Source organism: Pseudonaja textilis, chromosome 2 (assembly GCF_049901715.1).
Source record: "Pseudonaja textilis isolate UNSWEBS1 chromosome 2, rPseTex1.2, whole genome shotgun sequence".
Lineage (NCBI taxonomy): Eukaryota > Metazoa > Chordata > Lepidosauria > Squamata > Elapidae > Pseudonaja > Pseudonaja textilis.
Genome location: NC_141991.1, coordinates 160,228,329 through 160,254,135, shown reverse-complemented (window position 1 = coordinate 160,254,135; position 25,807 = coordinate 160,228,329). Strand labels below are relative to the sequence as shown.

General features: G+C 37.6%; 1 protein-coding gene across 1 annotated transcript in view; it reads right to left on the bottom strand.

The window, feature by feature from the left end:
* Positions 1–5,462: 5,462 nt before the first annotated feature.
* CASR (calcium sensing receptor) overlaps positions 5,463–25,807 on the bottom strand; it is a 33,587-nt gene continuing 13,242 nt past the window's right edge. The window contains exons 4-6 of the mRNA XM_026713304.2: positions 10,539–10,769; positions 8,158–8,281; positions 5,463–7,392 (exon numbers count right to left, since the gene is read on the bottom strand). Of these exons, the coding sequence (XP_026569089.1) occupies positions 5,966–7,392; positions 8,158–8,281; positions 10,539–10,769 (1,782 nt within the window). The 3' untranslated portion in view covers positions 5,463–5,965. The remainder of the gene's footprint in view (positions 7,393–8,157; positions 8,282–10,538; positions 10,770–25,807) is intronic.

Here is a 25,807-nt window from a genome sequence, read left to right as displayed (position 1 = left end):
TGATTTGAGGACATGCAGAGCCATATGGTATAAACAGTACAAGTAATACAAATATTAACTATAACATACAAGAATAGACTTAGCATCCCTTTAAACAGACCAGTAGTGAAACCTTGTGGTATATTACAAAACAGACAAACTTAATGGTGTAGGTCAAGTGCCTACAGCTGCTTATTCTATTGACTTTTTTATTTTAAACAAAGCTCATTTTATATGCCCCAGAGAAAAGGGTTGAGGGGCTGATTGAGCCAGTGTGTAGAAATATAGCTGGTCCAGTTAAGGCTGCCTATTCTGACATCTCTGGAGTGCTATGTGCTGCACCTCAGTTACTGCTTTCCCTCTTAAGTGTGTGTGTGTGTGCAGGTGTGTGTACAGGTGTAAGATGTTGGTAGATTTACAACCTACAGTGATGCCCAGAGGTTATTTTTTTATACAGTCCTTCTCAAATCTCATACTACCTTTGAAAATTAAGAGTTACTGGACTTGGGGCTGTATATAAAATCTTGATTATTTCTTAAATTTCTTTTCACATTAGAGTACTTCAAAAAATCCAATTTAACTTCCATTGTCCATGCGCAATGCTTCCAAAGCAGCCCTTTTTAGTTTTGTTTTAGAGAACAAATGAAGTGAGATACAGTAATGAGCACAAGGGGAGAGAGAAATCACTCCTTTTCTTACGTTAGAGCTCAGGATGACACCAAAGAAAGGGATAGAAATGCATTCATGGCAAAGCTGTACAGGTTTTAACATGAAATTAGAATACATGTTAAAATTTATGAAGATATTAGAAGATACGATGGCTATGTGTGCAGATGACTTTTAAAGGGGAGCAGGCGGACACAGGAATACGTTTTTAACAGCCGTTTCATGTGATTATATTAGAAAATGTGAACCAGACAGCATATGCCAGGGAGAAGCAACAATAGAATATTGTTTTTATATTTAGCTTTTAGAAGCATTTGTGGGATTGCTACAAAGAACAGCAATATAGCTTAGATAAATCTTTGATATGATCAACAGGAAACTCTTCAATTTCTTAAGAACTAAGGAAACTATTTTCGGTGTTTATATATGTTGTTAGAAGCAGCTTAATTGACTAAACATATTTTTATCCCTTTTAAAATGTCATGTCTAGCTAGACCACAAGTGGGAAGCAAAAAAAATCATTTAGTATGATGCCAATAGATAGATGGCATTTGCTAGATATGAAACTCAGTTCCTATTCAACAATCAGCATGCTATCAGCAGTGTGACTCAGTAGAAACAGATTAAGATCTCAATGAACGTTAAGTAGGTAGTCAAGTTTGGAAGGTTCATAACTACCTTGATGTAGGTGACCTCCCCCAGCTTCTTCATCCACCCATGAAGAAGGATCAGGAAGAAAACCTACATTCGGCCCATTTCCCCCCCCAGTGGCAAATATATGACCATCATTCACAAGAAAGAAACTATGGCTTGTTGTAAATTGCTTCTACAGCCTTTACGCCTTGCAACCAAGATAGCATTTGATGCCAGTACTGTTTCAACAAGCCTTTTAGTGAGCAATTTTTTTTAAAAAAAGATTGTTTTTAAATAACTAGAAAGTACGGTAATTAAGATTCAGGAGGTATATGGAACACTGGTGCGATTTGGGGTATGGTCTCTGTATTTTTCTCAGTGGCTTTCCTAATGGAACCCCCCAAGCTGCAATGTTGTACTTAATTCAATTCGATTTATTAGAGCCAGAGACCAGAACAAATAAAAAACTTCCCAGGGGTGAAATTCAACTACCTCGCATCACTTTGGGGGAAGTGGTAAGGGCAATTTGAATTGGTTTGGAGAGGTGGTAGGGACGATTTGAATCAGTTGGCTCCGCCCATGCCCGCCCTTTTCCTTTTAGAGACTGAGTCCCACCAAGCCACGCCCACAGAGCCGGTAGGGAAAAATTTTGAATTTCACTTGTGTCATGCTGCACTTAAGAGCCCTGGAATAGAACTGTGGAGACTCTAAGATCAAACGTCCTGTCTCATAGCGTACCTTTACGCCCCACCCTCAGGTTAGGTTTTCTCGTAGGAAAGTGAGGGTTCGAACTGAAGAGGAAATACTATGTATACCATCTTGAGCTCCTGAATAAAATCTGAAACATATAATACAGCGAACAAGCAGATATGTGTACATATGGGTTTTATATGTATATGTGTGAGTCTAACATCTGATGAAGAAAATAGGGTATTCAATCCACCTACAGTATTATGACCAAGCATAAACAGTTGATTGAAGAAACTAAATGGTACCAATCTGCTTTCATTCAATTGATTTTAAAGTCACAAGAATATTTTAAGATTTTAAAGCCCCATGAAATTGCTTTTCTGTCTTCAGCCTTAGGATTCCTATTATTTTGAACCAAACCAGGGCAACCTTCACTTGCTGTGTGGAATTACAGCAAAGGAAGCTTTCTAACGCATGCTTGAGAGATGGCTGTTGACTAATATGAAAGGCTTCCTGGACTAGTTCAGGAGTAGTACATGGAAGTCATTCTGTCCTAAGTAAACCATTCAATCTGAAGGTAGATTTCTTTGTCTGAACCATCCCCCCCACCCCCAGCATCGGTGAGTTTAAAAATAAAAATCCCCTGAGGTCTCTAGCAGATAAAAAGATATGCTTTTTCAGACCCTTGCAGTACAAAATGATCTTAATAAAATCTTTAATGCTCTGGTAAAGAAATATTAAATTCTTATGTTATGTATTAAGGTATTTGGGATGGACAGGCTTAATTTTATGATTTTCTCTAGCCTCAATATGAGGTGTAAGATCTGCATCATCTAGGCTTATATTTACAAGCATTCTGAAAATTTCAAGGGAAGAGCATAACTGTGTGTTGATTATATCTCACATCAATTATTTAATGTTTTCAGAATGCACTGAACAGGGGTGTTTTAACTACCATATACATAACACCGAAGGCCATTTTATATTAGTTTTTTTTTTTGTTAGACTCCAAAATCATAACCTAAATTTTCATTTTCCTCAAAATCTGGCACTTCAGGATTAATTTAGATTTGATGAAGAAATCCACTTGACTGAATTTCAAGACTTTTAAGAACAGCTTTTGGTATGCGGGATGATAAGATTTGGGGAGTTAATCGAGTCCACAATAAATTTCTTCTATTCACCAGCATTCTTAGTGGTGATCCACTACAAATTTCTTACTGTCATTGAAGTAATCACAAAGAAATGTATCATATCAACCTTCAAGGTAATAACTTTGCCCAAATATATTAAAAAAATAGTTCCTGATGGGCCTTCTGTCTCTCATAACTATGTCAGATGTAAGCTAACTAGTGTCTTAAATCCAAATGTATACTTATTCATTTTTTTCCTATTCTCTAACCAGAAGCCATAGTATTAATGACATAGCATAGTCCTGGATAAAGTACTGTAATAAAACTTTGGCTATAGTTATATGTTTTGTTTCTACATATGAACAGGTCTTCTACCTATGTGTGGAAAGTCTAATCAATAATTCAGTAGGTCAAGGTTGTTTTGCTGTTCAAGGACTGGGCTTTTTTGTTATGTATACTGTACATTTATTCTAATATGCCTTCTTAGTTTTTGAGTGTTTTTTTTCCATATTTCCTTTTAATTTTTGCATCTGGTTAATGTTTTTCTTCTTTTTGTGCGTGTGTATACACACACAAATATGAGACATCTAAGCTTAGCAAGCTCAGAGATTTGTTTGGAGTACCCGAACTGAGTGAGAGCTTATCTATAATCTATGCAAAAATCCTTGTATGGTGTGTCCAAGTGGTTTCTGAATTTTTAGAAAGGGGCAGTTATTCTCTGGTAAATCTTGTTCAATGAGTGGAAGTAAGAGATCCCTGCCAATCTACTCCACATCACCCACCACCATTCAATAGATCTTAAATTACCTTCCATTCACCCCTGAATAAATGGATAGTTAATTCCAAAGCACTAGAGTATACTCCATAAAAAGGCATTAAAAACAGAAGTATCTACATTTCCTCTCAAACAATTGATTTTCTTTAGCAACTGCTTGCAATCTATGATAAGCAGGCTAATAAGGCTGTATATTACACTGATCCATGACTTGATTCATTGGGTTAATTAAATGTAGTACAATTGGACAGAATTTGCACATCATACTAAGCTAGAATATGATTGGCTTGGGCTTGGCATGGACATACCACACCTGACTTCAACCATCCAGATGCTCCTACGGTAGAAATTAGTTCCCTGAATCCTTTTGATGCCAGCTAGCAGCAGTCCTTGTACCTGCAGTCCAGATCTTGGTGCATGCCTACTTTAGCATACATCCACTGTTCAAAATGCTCTCACAGCTCAAACGGAGTTTTACATTGGGTTTCTTAATGGACGCACATTGCTTTATTTATATGGATAAATATAAATATTTCCTGTGGGTGGGAAAATGTGAAGTGATTAATCTGTAAATCTTTTGGAAAAAAGAGGGGTTCCTCTTATGCTATGCAAATATGGTATAGCAGAAGATTCAATCAGAATCCATTACCACCAGATTTAATATTACTCCTGGCTTCTTTCTCAGTTCTTTCTGTATGCATAGGAGCTTATGGAACTCAGCTTGGCAACTTCTGTCTGGAAAACACATTTTAAAAAGTAGGAATTGCAGACATTAGAGCGACCAAGTTCTGACATTCATTTCACATGTGACAAAACCTAACATTTAACTATACCTGTCATTTATTTGCCCATTAAAAAGAATTCTAGCCACAGAACAAGATTAAACTATCTGCATATCTTTTGTATTGAATGATTCAATTGATACGTTTTGAAAAATGACTACATTATATTTAACTAGCTTACTTTATTAATAGCTTTTCATAATAGAATCTGGTTCTATAACCAGGTTCATTATAGAATCTGGTTATCTCAACAATTGTCAATCTTGTGCTGCTGTGTGCTATGCTTGTTTCCTAAACTTTTGGGTTTTGTGTTCCTAATTTGTGGGACACACAGCTTCTTAGATCTGCTCTTCTCCATTTGAAGCTCTTTGATGCACAAAAGGCCTGCTAGGGTAGAGATACCATCCAAGGTTGACAGGAAATAAAAGACACATTTTCACTGAGCTCTCTGTATTTCTGTATTTTCTCTATGACAGTGTTTCTCAATCTTGGCAACTTTAAGAATTTCAATTGGCTGGGGAATTCCAGTTGAAGTCTGAACATCTTAAAGTTGCCAAGGTTGAAAAACACTGCCCTAGGAATATGGCTTCTCTTCCCTTTCTCTGCCTTCAAGGTGAATTAAATCTGGATAACATGGCACATGATATCCATAGTACTGGCTAACATGGTGGCGTATCTGAAGACCACAGAATTCTATTTTTTAGGTGTGAAGCATCTGCCCTGGCTTCATGTGTAAAAACATCACTATTTATAATTTTAAATACTTTACAAGTTCAAGCCACTGGCTGAACATTATGAGTATGCTTCCATGGGTACTGGAGAATATTTTCTAAAGCAAACCACATGACTTGTTTTATGTAAAGAAGCAAGTTTCATCTTGTAAAGTTGCTAAGCAGTTTTACATATAAAGGGGAATTAATATACACAAGGAAAAAAGGGATAATGTACATTGATGTAAAAGCAGAGCATGTTAATGGAACCTTCGACACACTCACAACCAGCAGGTTGGTGACTTGGACCACTGCCGTGGTGGAAAGGAGAATAGGAAAAAAGTTCTTCTACAGGATAGCTGGGAGAGAAAGATACCTTCTTGCCGCTCCAAAGTTTTCTTTCTTATTATCTTCCACAACCATGGGTGGTTGTACTAAAAGGATAGCTAAAGACATGCTAAGGAACTGTTTGTCTCAACTTTCCTTTGAAAGTAGATATAGCCTGCTGATTCTAATAGTAAGAGGAATTAAAGATGTATTCAATTCTTCTCTCTGTCCTGGAGAAAACTGCTCAATAATTGGTTCCTTTTCCTTTGATTAAGAATGGATGGCATTCTCTTTGATGGAGTCACTGCCTACTAAATCCCGCAGGTATGCAGCTGACAAAGGTGGCCCTTCTACATGGTCTCCTTGCTTGGTTTCTCCCACTACTGATTCTGGTATGCTGGATTCTTGATTTGAGGGTGTCTGGAATTTGGGCTCCAGTGATTCATTGCCATGCAGAGGAAGTAGGGCTTTATGTCGCATGAGACTATCATCACTATTGCAGGCTTCCAAGGAGTTTCTGTGCTTTGCATTTTTATTGGCTACAGCATTTTTCTGATGCTCCTCAAAGCTTAGTGACAAGGTGACAGTTCCACCACCAAAACTCACCTTCTGCTTGCATCCATGTTTTTGCTGAGGTTCTGCAGATGTTGGTATCGAAAAGGGCCCTTCATGGTTGCTTTTGCTGCTGATGGAAGAGGATGGAGTAGAGCCTGAGGAGCCCCCCAGACTGTTGGACCTCTTGCGGGACACATTGCTGCGTCGCAGTGTAGCTCTGGCTGCCACTTTGAAAGCATGAGCAGCCGTGCTGCAGCGTACTTCCTCAATGGTATTGCGGGATGGCTTGAAAAGGATAATGTAGACCTTGTTGAAGAAGATGCATGCTAAAAGCCCAAAGCTGGCTGCCAGAATGGCAATCACCTCCACTGCTGAGACAAATTTGCCATAGGTGCTGGCATAGGCTGGTATAAAAGAGATCCAAACAATGAAAAAAATCAACATACTGAAGGTGATAAATTTGGCTTCATTGAAGTTCTCTGGCAGCTTGCGGGATTTGAAAGCAAAGAAGAAGCAGATAGCGGCCAGCAGACAAGTGTAACCAATTAGGAATCCCAGTGCCATCAAGGAGCCCTCATTACAAGTGATAAAGATGATTTCATCCTCCATTTCATGATTACGGAAGCTAGAAGGGGGAGCTGTATAAAGCCAGATGACACAGATGACAATTTGTACAAATGTGCATAAGAAGACCAAGAGGAACTGAAGGTTAAGTCCCCACCACTTGCGATGGAGGCTTGTTGGTATCTTAGCCTCAAAGACCAGAAGAACACGATTGGTCTTCACCAGAATGCAGGAGATGCAGAGCACAAAGCTGATACCAAAGGCTGGTTGTCGTAAGCGGCAATTCCAATCTTGAGGCTCACCAATGAAGAAAAGGGAGCTAGAAAAACAACAGAGCAAGGAAAACAGGAGGAGATAAGAGAGTTCACGGTTTGTGGCCTTGACAATGGGTGTGTTGCGAAATCTGGTAAAGACTCCCAGGACAAATGAGGTTAAGAAGACGCCTAGTATAGCAAAAAGAGTGAGAGCAATTCCAAATGGTTCTGTCCAGGACAAAAATTCTATTTGCTTGGGAATGCAGAAGGTATGGTTTTCATTGGACCAGAAGTTTTCAGCACACTTCTCACAAGCACTGGCATCTGGAAAAGACAAAACATCCTTGCTTAAAAGAAGATATCTGAACAGGAACTGCACTTAGTGGCATCTCTGTCAAGAGGCCCAAAGACATCGACATGACATATTGCCAAAATACCATGGCTCCATTCTTGTACATATTTATTATTTTCCATGGCTTTTGTAGAGGAGAAACTCCTAGGAAGTGGTACAAAACAACTATGGTTTGTACGTCCTTTAATCCTGTTCATTTACAAAAAAAAGGAAAGAAAGTATGTTCCATCCTCCTTCAGAAAAAAAGAAAAGAAAAAGCAGGATGGAACTTTCCTAAGGGACTGTGTTTTGGCAGAAGAAGTGGGAGGAAAAGAATCAGTTGTGGCTAATGTCTCCTTCAGTTTAATTGAGTTCATTAGCTTTCCTCCTTGACTCAGAGATTACCTCATGATTCTTTAATATACATTGCAGCCCCCAGGAATTGTATGTGAAATTATGTTCAGAATACAGAGCCAACTCTTAAACCCAAAGGCCAGTTAATCATCTTTAGCGCATTTCTGTTCTGTTGCTTTTCTCCCAAACCTGCACTGTTTCCAACTGCATTCACTTCTGGCACAAAATCCACCGCTAATCCGTAAATAAACTAACTGGATGGAGCAATGGAAGAGGTTAGTGATTCATTAACACATTGTAACTGTGTATCGTTATCAATGGTGACTTCCCAAAATGAATTCTGAGTCCATTTGGATAAATAGAGGAGGGGGCTGCTTTTTAAAAAAATCAGAGTTAGATCATACCTGTTTCATCACTGATCTCTCCATCTGTGCATTCAACACATTCAAAGCAGCAGGTGGGCTCTCCCTCAATTATACCTTTCCTTGTACCTGGAAGGCAATCTCTGCTGCAGTTTGAGAATGGTACCTTAGGGAATAAAGACAGGCTTCATTAATATCTAGGTTGATTCTCCTGATTGGGGGTGAATCAACACCCCTCCAACCCTCTGAACATCAAGCATGTGTAAAATGTGGATGGAGATCCACTGACAAGCTGAGCTGATAGGGAAGAAGAATACTGATGCTAAATCTCCCTAGAGCTAGTTGTCAAAACAAGGCCAAGGGGGGTCTCTTCTATGCACAAAAAAAGAAACAGGTGAGAAGCAAAACTGGCACTCTTTGCTGAATCTCTTAGTGATCCAGAGAAGCAAGGATGCTACAATGCAGACCAGGACAGGTAATTAACCTATGCAATATTGTGAGTAGATAAATGGGTACCACTTTGGTGGGGAAAACCTAGCTGCATTCGTGTGGAGGAGAGCAGAAAGCTGGTACTGGATCTGGCTGGATGTGAGACAAGACGAGGCAAGGTGACATGGGCGGAGGAGTCTGGAAAAGCCAGCAACCCAAGTGCCACTAGTTATCTGGTGAAAAGCTAGTTCATGCCCTGCGGTACAACAAGACAAGGTGCATAAGCACTGAACAGAATGAACTAGGCTGTCAGGACTGCATTGTTTGTTTAGCTGCATGTGTAGATTTCCCTCACATTATATGCCATACACTGCATAAAATAAACTCAACCTGAGACAAAAGGCTGGTGGGCATTATGTCTTGCTCACTTGGGCAAGTTAGTGAGTAGTGCCATAGCACCAAGAAGCAGGTGGAGCTGCTGCTTTCACTTGCCCACTTCTTTTGGAGCACAGAGAAGGAATTATGCTGGATAGCCCATCAGAATGGGCTCCGTTTCCTTCCCACTGAGGAGATGCACATTCTTCTCAGAAGTGGAAATCAGAGCCAGGAATCACCTGCTCACTGCTTAAAAAGGGAGGGAGAAAGGTCACATAAGTCAGTGGGTTTGGGAGTGGAATATTCTAGCATGCACTGTAAGAAGTAGGGAACAAGATGGTGCATATATGCCTAGTTCTCCGCCATGTGACAAGCATCACCATCTGATAAATGTGTGAACCATGCTTTTATCATGAGATGTTCTTTCTACAAATGTGAACTTAGCCTAAGGGTGTATGAGCCCACTATCAATGTTTAACACTGTCAACTAATTATTGCTGGCTGGGAATGAAAAAGGGCAACATAGAAAGGGCACCTAGTTGAGGAAGCTATTAACTCTACGGTAATCCTATAATTCCAGGTTTGCAGGCAAGATCAGACCTGGAACTGTCCAAACAGCCACAAGATGGAGCCAAAAGGAAGATCTGCTGACTTTTGAATTGGATTTTTTAAGGTCAGCCGTTCTGAATGAGCAACGCTATTAAAAAAAGCTTTTCTTTAAGATACAACTGGTAGAAAAAAGAATAGAGACAAACAAAGGACACTTTAAAGGACAGTAAAATACTTCTCCATTTAAATTTTGTGCTAAATATTAGTTTTGACACCAGCAAGCTGAAGATGGCTGTTATACTAAAGCACACAGAAAAGCAAAATGACTTGACAGCTGTTTGACCACCAGAGGGGTGGGGGGCATGAGGGGGGGATCAGTGCAAAAGAGTAGAACTTGAAGGGCCCAGCACAATGTGAAGGATCTCAGATTGCAAAAATCAGGCACCTTGAGAACAGTACAACTGAGGTGATCATGAATGGCACATCTGAACTGAATAAGCAGTTTTGAATTTGAACCAGCCATTTTTGTTTTCATGAGATTATATTTAAGAAGAAAATATCCAGGAAATTCCACAGAAGCAAAGAAAGATTTTCACAATGCAAAGAAGCATTGAGACTTTTTTTTTCAGAATAAGGCCAGGCTTCATTTGCACTGGAATATAGGTTCAGAGTGGCTGTGGAGAATGGCTTTTACACCTGCTGTTGTTTTTCCACCATAAAACAACATTATCTGACAAGTATCAAACAAAAACATGTTAATGTTTTATATACATACATATATACATATATATACACACACACATACACACATTAAATGTTTTTGTTTGATACCTGTTGTATCATATACACACACAGCTCTAGCTTGATCTCAAGGGGAAAGGGAAGGGAAGGGAAGGGAAGGAAGGAAAGGAAAGGAAAGGAAAGGAAAGGAAAGGAAAGGAAAGGAAAGGAAAGGAAAGGAAAGGAAAGGAAAGGAAAGGAAGATATTCTTTCCTGAGGAGAGGAAAGATACTGTGGATACCCTTGGAAAATCTGAGAAATATCAAGTTAAAATGCTGGGTGAGACTTACCTCTTTGGAAAATCCACTCCATAGGATCTTATTTTCATTGATAAATAACCTTTCTCCTTTTTTGGCATAAACATTATAGTGTCCAACCTCCTCAAATACAATGGAGCCATCTTCAGGGGACAGATGCCAATTGATAATTGAATAATTTCCTATTAGGCCTCCTGACTCATCAAAATCCACTTGCTCCCCCATATTATTAGTGAAGTTCAAGTGTCGCAGATGCTTCAGTACCTAAAAAAGAAAAGACCCAGAGATGCTAAAAGTGATCACTGCTGTGAACGAGGCATCGCTGGAAGAGGGCTGCCTCACTGCCACCCTAAATAAAAACAATAAACTTCTTGAAATAAGGAGAAAATAGAATGGAGATTTTTGCTTATAAAATACTCCTGTGTGGTTCCTATAATTGTAATCTTTTTTGGGGGGAAATTTGCATGACAACATCACTGCTTATTTATTAATTACTAGCCCAAGTCAATACAGAATAGATACAAATAAGAATGTCCCAAAGGTGCTGTTTTCAAGAGGCAACTGGATTTTCTTTTTTTAAAGACGTTTCGCTTCTCATCCAAGAAGCTTCTTCAGCTCTAACAGGATAGTGAGGAATGGAAAGATTTATATCCCTTGCAGACAGCTCGTACTTTGCATCCTTTTAGAGGGTTCTTCAACAGAGCTAAAGAAGCTTCTTGGATGAGAATCCAAATGTCTTCAAAGAAAAACCAGGAAGTCCAGTTGCCTCTTGAAAAAAAGCACCTTTGGGACAACCATGACCTGGATTGACTGAGACTCTCCATAGACATTCAAATGAGGACAAAACAAGAAAAGACTCAGACAATAAAAACATTAAACACTTAAAAACACTAACCAAACAAATGCAAACAACACATTAACAAGTTCAGAAAATGATATTCCTATCTCTCATATGGCAATTGCTACTGAGCAGAATTTAGCAATCCACTTGATTATTTTTATAGACAAAAAAGAAAAGAAAAGTGTTTACCTAGCTGGACTAGTTCAGTGACTAATAGGGTTATACTCCACATAATAACTGCGGCTAGAATTGTCTTTGCACAAAATTGGAAACAGAACAACACCCCCACAAAGGGTATGGTGATGAAAAAAGGTGCTTGAATATGCAGAGATGGATAGACTAACAATGGAATTAAAAGATAAAGAAGAAATGGCATATTACATGATTTGGGATACATGGTACGAGTGGTTAGAGAATAGATGTAAAGACTATATATAAGGTTATTTAAGATCAACAGGAAATATATGTATTTGTGAAAAGGTAAAATATAAATGTAAGAATATCGACATAAAAACAGTATAAAAGGAAAGGAAGAAAAATGAAAATACTAATGTGTAAATTTTGTGTGATACTGATACTGAAGCACTGTAAAGATTGGAAATGTGGTGTAAATGTTGGAAAATATTTTTTAAAATATTTTTATTTTAAATAAAAATATTTTTTAAAAAAGATGAGTGACTAATAAGCGCCCTGTTAGACCGAAGTAGCTTAATGATATGTAAGAGAGCACAATGAAATATGGGAAATTAACTATATTGCTGGTTTTGACAGAGAGAGCAAAGGTGATCTTGAGAGACTATTCTTCTCCAGAACGACAGATGATATAGCATTATATCTAGCTAACTAACCAATGTTTTCTTAAACAGAGCAGAGATGATATTAGTAAGTTAGTTGGCTACTTTCAAAGTTCTTCCATATAAACCAATCTTAAAGGAATAGGGAAATAAACGTTGATCCTTTTATAACTCAAGTGTTCAAAATACATTGTTTAATCTCTATGTTTGCTCCTCACATGTTTTTTGAAGGAAGAAATTGGCTACAAGGTCACAGTAAAATGCCTTCTTTCCAGCAAAAAAGTAAAGCTATTAGCAACAATTAAGGTGGTTGAAAAGTAAGTAACTTACAGACAGTACTTCAGTTGGCATTTTCTCATATGAGCCTCAACAGAGCAAAGACCACATTTCAAAAGCAAAAGGGCATATGATACGCATCAGGGGATATAGAGAACCACTGTAATATATTTGGTTTTTATTACTTCTAAAGATCTTTCTTCCCTATACATACAAAACTGTGTGCCGTAGAACAGAAAGCTCAGCATTTTGGCTTTCAATAATCTAATGGTGACAATGTATACAATTATTGCCTCTGCAACTGACAAATCAGTTTATTGCAATTCATAGCTTTAGAAGTTTCAGCAGTGGTATCTTTTGTTTCTTTGATGTTGTCGATTATTGGAAGATGATTCAAAGACATTTAGAATCTTTAACCCACTCAATGCAGGTATTGTTTATCTTCTAATTATGACTTCAATTAGTGTACCTCTTGATAAAGAGAATTATTTAAATTTGAGATAATATCTATTTTTTATTGGTGCAATAAACTCCTAGGTTTGCAGACAATGCCTCAAGCCATCTTGTGTCAAAAGATAAAATAACTGCATAGTCAGCATGTAACAGGATGGATATAGGTTTCTTTGCCAACAACAGAGGGTAAAGCTTGTTTTTTAAAAAAGCTTGAGTAATGGAATTAATACAGAAAAAAGTAGAACAAGTGTGTAATCTTGTTTAACTTCTTTTTGAGTTGATCAGACAAGCCTATGGTGGTGGAACACTAACCTGCATGAAGGTATTTTCATGTAACATAATTAAAGTAAAAAAGTGATTTATGGTCCAGGATGCTAATTTTGCTCACAGCCTTTCCCTAGGTAAAATACCATCTTTAAGTCAATAAAAGAGTCACATACAGTATCCTGAGACAGGTCAATATGAATGAACAAATTTACCCAATTTATATCATTCTCATATAGCTTAGAATAACACCTAATTTGAATATGTCACATTGGATGCTGATTGATTTATTGTCCAATTCAAAGATTTGTTTACCACCTTTAAAGCTCTTTATGGTGTAAAATTAAAGCACATCATCCAATACCAAGTCGGAAGTGAGGTACTTATGGCTCCAACTTTGCTGACATTTGCAAGCAAGCTATACAGATCTATTCCATAATTCATATCATTAATTTTATTGGCATTTACAATGTTTTATTGGCATTTACAATTATTTATTATAATGTCATTGTAGAGTTGTTATTGTTTATATTGTTGTATCCTACTCAGATTCTGCTAGGATTTAGGCAAGATATAAATAATGTTAAATAAATGAATGGGTTAATAAGTAAATGGCTAATTGATCTGAAATTAACTTAATAGCTTACCTCCTTTCTTAAAAATTGGAACAGTTATTGATCAACACCACTCCTCAGAATAGGAATGGAAAGGTTGATAGTGATAAAAGCCGAAATCAGAAATCAAGTCAACTACCCCTTCAGCTTTGTCATTCTTCACTCATTTAGGTATCTTGGAAATGAGAATAAGTAATAAATAGGTAGTTCAAATGAACTCAGTTGAGTAACAGCTTCATTAAATACAACCCCAAAGTGCTCTGCCTAGACTTCTTATATGTATCCATTTCATGTATTCATAACTATGTTTATACTTATACCTGCTATCTTATAATCGCTTGACAAAATAAATAAAATAAAAACAATAAAAAAAATTATGGCCTCCTTGTCCCAGAGGCACCCTTAGGAGAAGTTGAACCACAAGACACCAAAATTCAAAAGAGCTTTAATCTTTTTATAGTTTGTACTAACTTCCTCCAATTAGTCGTTTGCACCTCCCGTTCTCTTCTTTTCAACATAGACTTCAATTGTTTTTTTTCAAAGCCAATCCCCCTGATCAAACTCTTACTTCTTATTTCTAAGGTCTCTTCATTTAATTTGGCATTAGCTTCAACTCAAGCATGAAAATCAAACCATGTCTCAGAGTTAAATTTGGATTTGGAATTTTGACCATTAATTAACCCTTGTACCATCCTAGATTTATTGGGAAAGGATTAGTGCACAAGTCTGTTGCATTATGGAGATTAAAACACTGGAGACAACCCCACCCCACAACTCATTAGATATTTTATTAGGGGCTCCTATCTAAGGGAGTTTTACTGGGAAGTTATTTTCTGACCTGCAAATCAAAGTATTCACTGGGTAATTTTGCTGAAAGAACAGAGATTGATCAATATCAGGATAAATACGTCTTAAATTCAATTCTGTTTAATAGGCTTGAGAATACCAACATACAATTGATAATGCTGACATTTCCACTACTCTTAATTTGGCTCCCCTTTGATCAGTGCATTTAGAATAAAGCATTCAAATTTGGTAGTCATTTGGATCAAGCTCCAAGGCCCATAATTAACTTTATCCTGCTTCAAATAAGATAATATGAAGACAATACATGTTATTTCATTTGAGATAAATGATTTCCTATATAAATCCAATCCAGCACTAAATCATAAACAAGGATTTTTTCAGCATTTGGCTGCTTTAGTAACAAATTCAGCAGATTCCATCATTATAGTGATATATCCAATATCCAATATACATTCAGTGTATATTCAGTGTACAGTGCATATATACAATATACATTCAGTGTACATCCAATATACATTCAGAAAAAAACCTGACCCAGTGGGATTTGTACATACAGTAAGTGCACTTTAACTTGGATGGCTCATTCCTGCTATTAATTGTTGCTCTCTCTCTCACACACACACACAGACACACAAAGAAATGGAATTTCCTATTCTTGAAAGTGTGGTAGTAATCATCAGAGATGATAGGGAAAGCTTAGTAAAGATATTCATTTTGTGAATAGAGGTAAAATGGAAGATGAAATGAAATAAGTATATTTTCTATGATGACCTGATTCATTCTCAAAATCGCAGATTATCTTATTGCAAAATAGAGATGTGAGGAAGTGAAGGATCCCCTTTGTTTTTCCAATGACTTAATAGCTTTTGTTTGGACAAAAGTATTTGTGTCAGCCTTTGTTTAATAAAATTCTCAAAATGGCTCCCGGTAGTAATAAAAGCATTTTACAAAGCAGCATAAGACATCAGAGCAGTTGGACCAGAGAAAAAATGCTAAAAAATACCATTGGATTAAAGCCAGGTGGGAGAGGCTACTTTAGTGAAAGAGTTCCTGTGAAGCAGTGTGATACCCATAAATACCCATGTGCACATGGGAACTCCCAAATCTGCTGATTTGTTTCTTATTTTTTATTTCCAGAAGCTAGCTTGCTCTCAAGTAAGATGGCCTGTCTTAGCTCTGTTTCCAATATTATTTGGGGATGATACACAGCATCTTGGAGTCCTACAAAGAATTGGGAGGAGCAGTGTAACCAATTACAGCTCTGGTTGAATGGATTATTTGGAATGATCTCGCCTATCATGCTAATTTCCAATTTTTTCCAGGAAGCCACTGCCCCCACCCCCCCGATTGTTAAGATACCTGGCTGAAATCCCAAGCTATTTAAGACTTGTGCTAGTAATGCTGGTCAAGGATCCTTGGAAGGACAATTCACTGTCCACAGGACATCTTAGAAAAAGGCCATTCTTTACCTCACTTCAAATACCAGGAGAACATTGAGATGAATTAAGAGTAGCAAGAAGCCTTTTCTTTAGATACCTGGCTGAAATCCCAAGCTATTTAAGACTTGTGCTAGTAAGTAAGCACTAGACATTTGAATTATATTGAGAAACACTATCTGTGCATGACATTATTTGGGACTGATATTGTTAGTTCCATTTGGTTGGTCTCAACCAAAAACAGCCCAGCTACACTTCAGATTAATTGAAGATGCCTGCCTGGTGATAGGTATATGTGTAACACTCACAGTAGAGTAATCTGGATATAACAAACTCATAGGATTGTAAGAAAAAGAACACTGCAGTTTATGGTGCTTTACCAGGAAATTTGCTTTAAAATTTGAATTTCATTAAACTGATTTCATTTGGAGTTTAACTCCAGAGAAAAAATTACATTATGATAAAATTATATATGATCCAAAGCCTGTGACTCTTAAAATTAGAATTCCCTTATCAAACAATAATTGCAGCATTCCATTGCACTACTGTATAATTCTTATTCTTGTTTAACTTGCAGGAATGGAAATAAAGAGCAGAACGAAGCAAAAAGGGAGAACGTAGTTGTTGTTTTTTGCTATTTATGGCCTATGGAATAATAAAAGATTCCATCAACCCTGACTTAGTTAATAACCGATCTTGAACACATCTTCCACATTTTATCTTCTACTTACTATGAAAGAAAATATTGAACGGATTTACCTGCTGTATTATTTCAAATATTTCCATGGGACCTCAATAATAGCCAACAAAGCAATATGAACCAAGCTGTCTCAGTTTTACATACTAGAAGTTTAAATGAGTATCTTTCTGGGAAAGCCAGTTGAGCCTGTTTTCCATGAAGACCCAAGTCTGAATGAAAGGAATATTGGGACTTCTATAAGGTCCCTGCCCTCATTCTCTGCTTATACAAATACACATCAAGGTTATATCACTTGTTTTGTATAAAAATAATAACAATAAAACAAGAATCAGATAAGGAAAAATGAGGTTGCCGTCACTGTCACACTCTTTTGAATAAAATTATCTAGGAACAAGTTGATTACTCTCTCTCTCTCTCTCTCTCTCTCTCTCTCTATATTATTATGATTGGTTGCATTATTAATACTTATGGTTCATAACACAATCAGCCAAATGTTTGAACTGGATTTGGCATTTTTATCTGTCAAATCCTTACTAAGGACCTGGGATAGGCAAATATTGCTGTTTTAGATTTCATATTACAGTATTGGCATCTTTTAATGCTTGTGCTAGCTGTTACTTTTAAACATGCTTCAATGCAAGCAACTTTATTATTTTTGTTCTAGATCTACAGTTATTCTTTGTTTCAATTATTCTTTAGCTACAGGGCTTTTTTTTCCTAAGGAGAGAAGAGGGTGCTTTCCTAGTTTGTGAATGAAAATGAATCATGTAAGATGGCTTTCTCTACTACGAACTCCTGCTGGTTTGCCTCTTCAGTCTGGTAAGGCTTCAGTTTCTTTGCCCTGGGTAAATCTTTGCAGTTCTTTTAATTCTGCTTCTATGAACATTTTATTTTGCATTATACATCAATGCTGATCTGCTAACCTATTATAAATGCCAGACAATTGTTTGCCTTCCTTTCATGTAGAGGATTAGAAAGGGAAGATGTCTTTTCTAATAGATTTCCTTCTACTTTCTTGTGTTAAAAAAAGATTACGGAGGCAAGAAAATGATGGCAGTTATGCCACAAACTTGAGATAGGCATTTTGTTCTACAGCCAAGATGAGGGCTGAAGAATGACTACACTCTTTCATGCCAAAAAGGGTGAAACAAATGCTGCCTGGGTGTAGATCCCAAAGATGTGATGTAATCTGAGATTATATTTGTCCATTCTCTTTGAAGTTTCTTCTAGATCAGTAATACTGATTAAGTACAATTGTTAAAGGGCCAGGCAATGTTCAGAAATAGGAGTTCCTTGTAAAAAATTGTGCTAAAAGAAAAATTCAGTATTATCTAATTATTTTTCTCATGCCAAGAAACTAATGGCTACAGATGCGGTGGGGGCCCCCCAAGGATGTTAATTTATTTTGGAGTTATCTTAGACAGGGTAAAAAAATTATACTTTTTTTCAATATGCTGAGTCTTGTTTTCTGGTATCATCATGAGTAAGGAGGACCAGGCTTTTAATGAAAGTGTAACTATGTTTTCCAAGAAGTAGGAAGAAAAGATGAATCTGGTGCTAGGGATGGATGAGCCCTAATCCCACCAGAAATTGTATTCTAACATGTAAATTGCACATCTCCCCATATAAAGAAGCAGCTGGAAAAAATGGGCATCTTTAAAAATTCTGCAGTGTGCTCTTTTTCTCTTTTATGTATGGGTGTGTGTGTATAATTTAATTAGCACGTTCTGAAACAAAAGCCCAACCTGTAATGTCAATTTTATTTACACAAATGTCTCCAGCCTCTACAGACAGTTGTAGGGAAAAAAAACACAACTTGAGTGGTTGAAGTCCAGTGACCTCTATCTATCTGCCCAGAAACTGATAGGGAACATCTTGGAGAGTAGATAATTAATTTGCCTTTTGGAAAAATTACATTTTATATCTTCCCTTGCTGCTATTTTGTGAGTGTCCATTTCATGTTGTCAAAATTCCAGATGGTCCAAATTGCCAATCCCTCTCCTGAACAGCAAAATGGGAATGAAGAAAGGAGAAGCCATGAAATTGTTTCCTTCATTACCTAATGCAACAGAAGTTAACATCCTTTGTCTTTGCATTAAGTGGCCCCAAAGTCCCTATTCTTTAGTATTATAAATGATTATAAATGATTAGGACTGCCTTTCCAGAGAGTATGTATGTTCTGGTACCAGAAGTGGAACTAGATGAATCAGACAGGAAGTCACAAGATTAGACGCCCCCTTCTGGCTAAGCATCACTGCAATCAGCTAGCCTCCACAACTTGTTTTAAAAACAAAGTCCATGTTTTAAAAACAAGCCCATATCAGTAACCTAATATGTTCATTTAATTGGCCCTGGTAACCTTTGCTCAGACTTCCCCCGATATGAACTGGGCTTCTCTTAAATGTTCTGAAATGGATTCCTGGGTACTTATGTTTCTATCTTTAGTTACAAACATAGAGGACAGGCTCTTAACACAAAATTAATCTGGGCTAATCATTGACAATCTGTAACCTATGAAAAGCTGCAAAAGTCACAGCAATAAGGACAGAGAAGATTTTTTTTAAAAAAATTAAAAATACATTATAAACAAAGGGAATTATTGTTATTAAATAGGAAGTTGTCCCAAAGAGTGATGGCTGTGCTTTGTCATGTGTCCTGGTCCATGAGATCCCCAGGTTTTTTTTCTCAACAACGTTTTCCTCAAGCATAGCTTTTTTTATTCTTTTCCGTAGAAATGGGAGACAACATGATTCAGTTGGGGAGAGAGTTATATGACTTTTGTGAATGATGGTCAGGAGTCATTCCTTTAAGAAAAGCACCCTTAGCTGATTTACCCTGCCCCAAATTTCATAGCAATTCCTAAAAAATGTTTTTTTTCCCCAGTCTTGCAAAATGTCTCCCCTTAATCTGCATACATCTCTTCTACTTCTATTTCTCGTGTTAAAAAGCAAATCAACTTTTAGATACATTAATCTCTTTTTGGAATGATGAAAATTTGTATTATAGGAAAGATGCTGGGGATACAATTTTTGCCTTGTCCCTCATTTCTAGCCTTCCTTTGTTGACTGGGATAATCTGAAAAGTATCTGTAATTCAAGAACACAGTGCCTACATTCAGTTCAATGGGAGACATAAATAGTTAAAGACCTGTAAGGTTAAACATATTTAATTCCCTTAGCTGTTCATTGTACTATTTAGCTTCAAGTCTTCTAATCATCTTTATTGCTCTTCTCCACTCTTTCTAGGGTTCCAGCATCTTATTTTGTATCATGGTGATCAGAGCTGGCTAGAACCACTTACTCACTTGTAAATGTGCAGGAGACCAGTCTCTGACTGAATTAACCACCTATTAGGCCAAATAATATACAGTACAATCTAACATTTTTGTGCAGTTTAAATGACTGAGAGCCTTTCTACTCTTATATCAAAGCAGGATGGCACAAAATCATTTGACAACATATATTTTCTGCAGTGTACCCATGATGTTGTCATTTTCTTGTCCCCAACCCATGAGACATGTTTAAGACATCTGCAGACGTATCAGTGTTTAAAGTATTCCTCTAGTCTGTTACCTTGTCAAGTATGATCTTGGATTGATTTTATTGTAATTTCTTTGATTATTGTGAGCTAGCCAGGGTCATTGAAAGTCAGGCAGCGTGCAAGTTTAATAGATGATGATGATTTAGCATTTGTCCTCTTAATTTAATGTAAAAAAATGCTAAGCTATTGTGAGAGTATATTCTCACACTGATAAAGAGGCAAATAGTCATTGGGTAAATCACATCAAAGTACTGGTTAACTTGCCTTCTCCCCACTGACACTGAAGAGCAAGAGAAAGGAAAATAAGAACTTAAACTGCTTTGAATTAGTTATAAATAAAACTTACATCTGAAAGCCAGAGTATTTGTCAGGATTCTTTTTTATTTTATTTTATTTATTTATTTATTAAATTTATATTGCCGCCTATTCGCTTATGGCTGCTCAAGGTGGCTTACAAAATATAAAAAACACATTTAAAACCATAAAACTAATTAAAGCATCAAATAAATTAATATAATAATAAAATCATAATAAAATCATCCTCCGCCCTGGCAGCAGCAGATCACACGAGCTATTTAAAGGGCTCCATCCCGCTCTGGGTTTCCCAGGCCTGCTGGCAGAACCAGGTCTTCAGCCCCTTCCGGAAGAGTATTAGAGGGGGCTGTTCTAATCTCTCGGGGAATGATGTTCCAGAGAGAAGGAGCCACCACGGAGAAGGCCATTCTTCTGGGTCCCACCAGGTGTATCTCCCTCAGGGATGGAACCCACAGCATTCCCTGCCTCCTGACTCTGAGGGGTTGGGTAGATGTGACCGGCAAGAGACAGTCCCTCAAATAACCTGGTCCCAAGCCATGAAGGGCTTTAAATGCACCTTGAATTGCACCCGGAAACAAACCAGCAGCCAATGCACCTCCACAGGAGAAGTAATACATATGCACACCAGGGTCTGCCAAAACCATGCGGGCTGGTGCATTTTACATCAACTGGAGGTTCCGAATGTCCTTCAAGGGCAGCCCCATGTAGAGCGTGTTGCTATAGTCAAAACAGGAAGACTAGGGCATGACTGACTGTGAGTAGGGATTGTTGGTCCAGGAAAGGGCGTAACTGATGCACAACCCGCAGTTGCGCTCTTCGAGCAGGAGTCGTGAGTCCAGGAGAACCTCCAGATTACGCACAAGATCTGTTTGGGGTAGTGCCACCCCTTCTAAGACCAAAGGTGGCAATTCTCCCTGAGCCAATGAACCCCAAACCCAGAGCCACTTGGTCTTGCCAGGGTTTAGTTTCAACCCTTTGCTCCCCATCCAACCCCTAACAGTCTCCAGGCACTGCAAGAGGGAGGACACAGCATCACTTAACTCACCACGGGCCGAGACATCTTGTGATGTTGTCCTAACGAATCTTACTAAACAGATCTCGAGTTTGATGCTTGTTAGTTTCTTTGCAGTCCTGATTGCTGCTTCATAGTTCTGACACCTTGAAGGAAATCAGGTGAACGACAGTGACTGAGAACAGAGGCAATAGAGACAGGATAGGTATTGACAGTGGAGACAGTCAATTTCATGCCAGTCTAACTTTCTGCTGATTCAAGAGTCTGTAGGTGGTGTCTGTAGATCAGCTTAGCAGTGGGGAAAATCCTTGAGCTTTAAGCAAATTACTCCAGTATTTTCTGAGTTTCAATCTCACATTGGCAACATAATACCACAGGACTATTATGATCTTTACCCAGATAATTTCAAGGTTTAAAAGATTATTCAAATGTTCAATTTATGAAAAACATGTCAGGACAAAAGGCCTTCCAGATCTGAATTGGGAAATACTCCTTCCTGATCAAATTAGAATCAAATCAAATTAGGCCTGAGAAAGCACTGAACATTGTTCATAAACATTTTTAACATTTTAACAGAATTGGATCCCCATTCCCCAACTGTTCTTTAAAGTTTAGCCAGGGCTTTGATGGAAAATTTCTAACTGGGTGTATTCTAGTCCAAAAACAACAATAACCAACTCCTTCTCTCACACTTGACAAAAACATTTTAAAAGACATATTGTAGATTTTCCTGCAGCATTGTGAATGTTATATACATTGTCACAATGCCTACTTTTCCTAGTATAATTGGATCAGATTCTGAATCAAATTTATTTATTGGTTTCTGTCTTAGCATTTGTTTTATAGAAGCAACAAAAACTACAAGCCATCTACAATACTGCACTGTAATTATAAGGGAATTAGGACATTACACTGCCATTACAGCTTTATCACTGCACAGGAACACAAGCTTCAAAGTAAAAATGGACTATTTATCCTTAGTTGTGCCATTTCATATGGGCTCAGTGAAAAATGGCCTAAAATCCTTTTTTTAAAAAAGTGATACTGGCTCCTACTACTCTGTCAGAGATCAAAGAAGAAAGTGAGGAAAATGTCACAAAACAGGTTTGGCACCTAAAGTTAAACCATTACCACCAATAGGAGTTATAAAGTGGCTAGATTGCAGTAGGTATGTCTTGGAAGCACAGAGAATTTACAATATTGCTTCCCCTCCAACCTTATTAAAACAGCACTTTAAAAAGCAAAATATGAAGGAAAACAGCCCAAAAGAACAAGTTGAAGAATGTTCATGTTACATGAGATAATCAGACACCAGTGTACATTTTAAAAAATCCTTCTGCAGATTGGCCTTCTTTCTTAACCCAACCTAACTTGCTAGGTTATTGTGAGGACCAAGAGGGAATAAGAATGGGGAAGGGAATACCAATTGGTTTGCCTTGAGCTCTAGGCAATTAAAAAGGTAGTAAACATAAATTTAATAAAGATTCAAGACCTTTCTAACTCTAGGCAATTTACTCTAATATTTTATATTCTCCCTTTTTCTTTTCAAAGCATATATACGTATTGTTCTCAAATGCAAAGAAATCATATTCTCTCTGCCTTTTTCTTTCTGACCTAAAGCTCAGTTCATCTGTTCTTCTGGGGAGAATTCTGGTGAAACATGATATAATGGTTAGGGTTTTTCATAAATATGCCCAGTATGGAAACTTTTTGAAAATGATACTAATGTGTTTTCTCCTGAGGCAGCCCGTTAGCCTGAGTACCTTTCTAGATGTAGGGCTTTCTATCTGAACATTAAAATCCTGGGCCCATCTGTTTCAACCTAAACTGAAAACAATATTGATACTGAATTCTTCTGTCACCTGATAAAGCAAGTCCATTAATTTGTGGAAAGGCAAATGTTAGAACACACAGCATGGCCCTGTCTTATTGAAATTAATATGTTGAAAGAAAGGAACATTACCGTGCAGTGCAGGAGTTTCTCATTAGATGAACCCAGTGACAGAGTTCAACTACCAGCAGAGGTGGACTGCCTCTCTATGAGATAGTTCATGGATGACTTGCAAAGTGACTTACTTTATTCTTCATAATTTAAACAACAGAACAAAATAGCCCGCTTATGCAAGACGGCCCTTTGCCCATTACCAATCTCTTCCGCACATGCCATACACCACTAAGTTTTCATCCCAAACACTGGGTCAGAACCTGGCATGACTGCTACCCTATGAGCTGCCCATCCACTGATTTGTTTTAAATAATAAAATGTGGGTTTAACACTGCATGAAGAAATAAACAATATTTGCAGCCAGTCCTTCAATATAAAACATTTCCAAGCTGTCATACATCATAAGACAAGAACAATAAGCAGCATTAAAAATGAAGGAGTCTTAAATTGGCACTTTAAGTCAAGAAGCAAGGAAAAACAGAATAGGAATGAAGATTTAATGGACCGTGATCCTATTAGGAGAAAAGGAAAAGGGCTGAATATATTTTAGGATAAGAAAAACTCAGAAAGATAAGCAGGAAGAATTAGCTAGGACATAAAGCCTGCCGTAAAAGAAACTGATTAAGAAATGTAAGCTGTTTGTATGTATTTCTTTTTTGAACAAACAAATAAGTCATTGTTCTTGAATAAATGTTCTCCATAAAAAGATTCCTGGGTCTTAAAAAGTATATATGGGTCCCATTTTCCTGCCCACCGGTCACTCAGGCAGCTCCATGGGGCAGTCAAGGAGATGGCAGACAAGAATTAGAATTCTTTTATTGGCCAAGTGTGATTGGACACACAAGGAATTTGTCTTGGTGCAAATGCTCTCAGTAAACATAAAAGAAAGGATACATTTGTCAAGAGTCAGGAATCATAAGGTACAACACTTAATAATAGTCATAAGCAATCAAATCATACTAGGAAACAGTCAATATAAATTGTAAGGATACAAGCAACAAAGTTACTGTCATATGGTCACAAGTGGGAGGGGATGGGTGATAAAGAGTGATGAGAAGATTAATAGTAATAGTAGTGCAGACTTTGTAAATAGTTGGACAGTGTTGAGGGAATTATTTGTTTAGCAGGGTAATAGCATTTGGGGAAAAACTGTCCTTGTGTCTAGTTGTTCTGGTGTGCAGTGCTCTATAGCATTGTTTTGAGGGAAGGAGTTGAAATAGTTTATATCCGGGATGTGTAAATATTTTCATAGTCCTTTTTTTGACTCGGGCAATATACAGGTCCTCAATTGAAGGCAGGTTGGTAGTGATTGTTTTTTCTGCAGTCCTAATTATCTTCTGAAGTCTGTGTCTGTCCTGTTGGGTTGCAGAGCCAAATCAGACAGTTATAGAGGTGCAGATGATAGACTCAATAATTCCTCTGTAGAATTGTATCAGCAGCTCCTTGGGCAGTTTGAGCTTTCTGAGTTGGAGCAGAAAGAACATTCTTTGTTATGCTTTTTTGATGACGTTTTTGATGTTAAGTGTTCATTTTAGGTCATGTGATATAATAGCACCTAGAAATTTGAAGGTCTCTACTGTTGATACTGTGTTGTCTAGAATTGTAAGAGGTGGTAGTATGGGAGTCTACCACGATTTCTACGGTTTTGAGTGTGTTCAGTTCCAGATTGTTCCGGTTACACCATGAGGCTAATTGTACAACCTCCTGTCTGTATGCGGATTCATCGTTGTCTTAAATGAGACCAATCACTGATGTGTCATCTGCAAACTTCAGTATTTTAACAGATGGATCGTTTGAAATGCAGTCATTGGTATATAGGGAGAAGAGAAGTGGAGAAAGCACAAAGCCTTGGGCCCCCCTGTGCTAATTGTACAGGTATCAGATGTGATTCTGCCTAGCTTCACCTGCTGCTTCCTGTCTGTTAGGAAGCTTATGATCCACTTAACAAGTGTATTCAGATACTGCTAGCTGGTTTAATTTAGTTAGAAAAATGTCTGGAATGATGATATTGAATGCAGAACTGAAGTCTACAAAGAGGACCCTTACTTAGGTATCTGGAGATTCAAGGTGTTGTAGGATGTAGTGCAGAGCCATATTAACATCATCATCTGTCAATCTATTTGCTTGGTATGCAAAGCTTGGGATCTAACAGCGGATCCGTGATGGTTTTCAGGTGAGACAGCACTAGCCTTTCAAAGATTTTCATAACTATGTTAGAGCAACTAGTCTGTAGTCATTCAGTTCCTGGATGGAGGGCTTCTTTGGCACTGGGATGATAGTAGAGTGTATGAAGCAAGAAGTACAT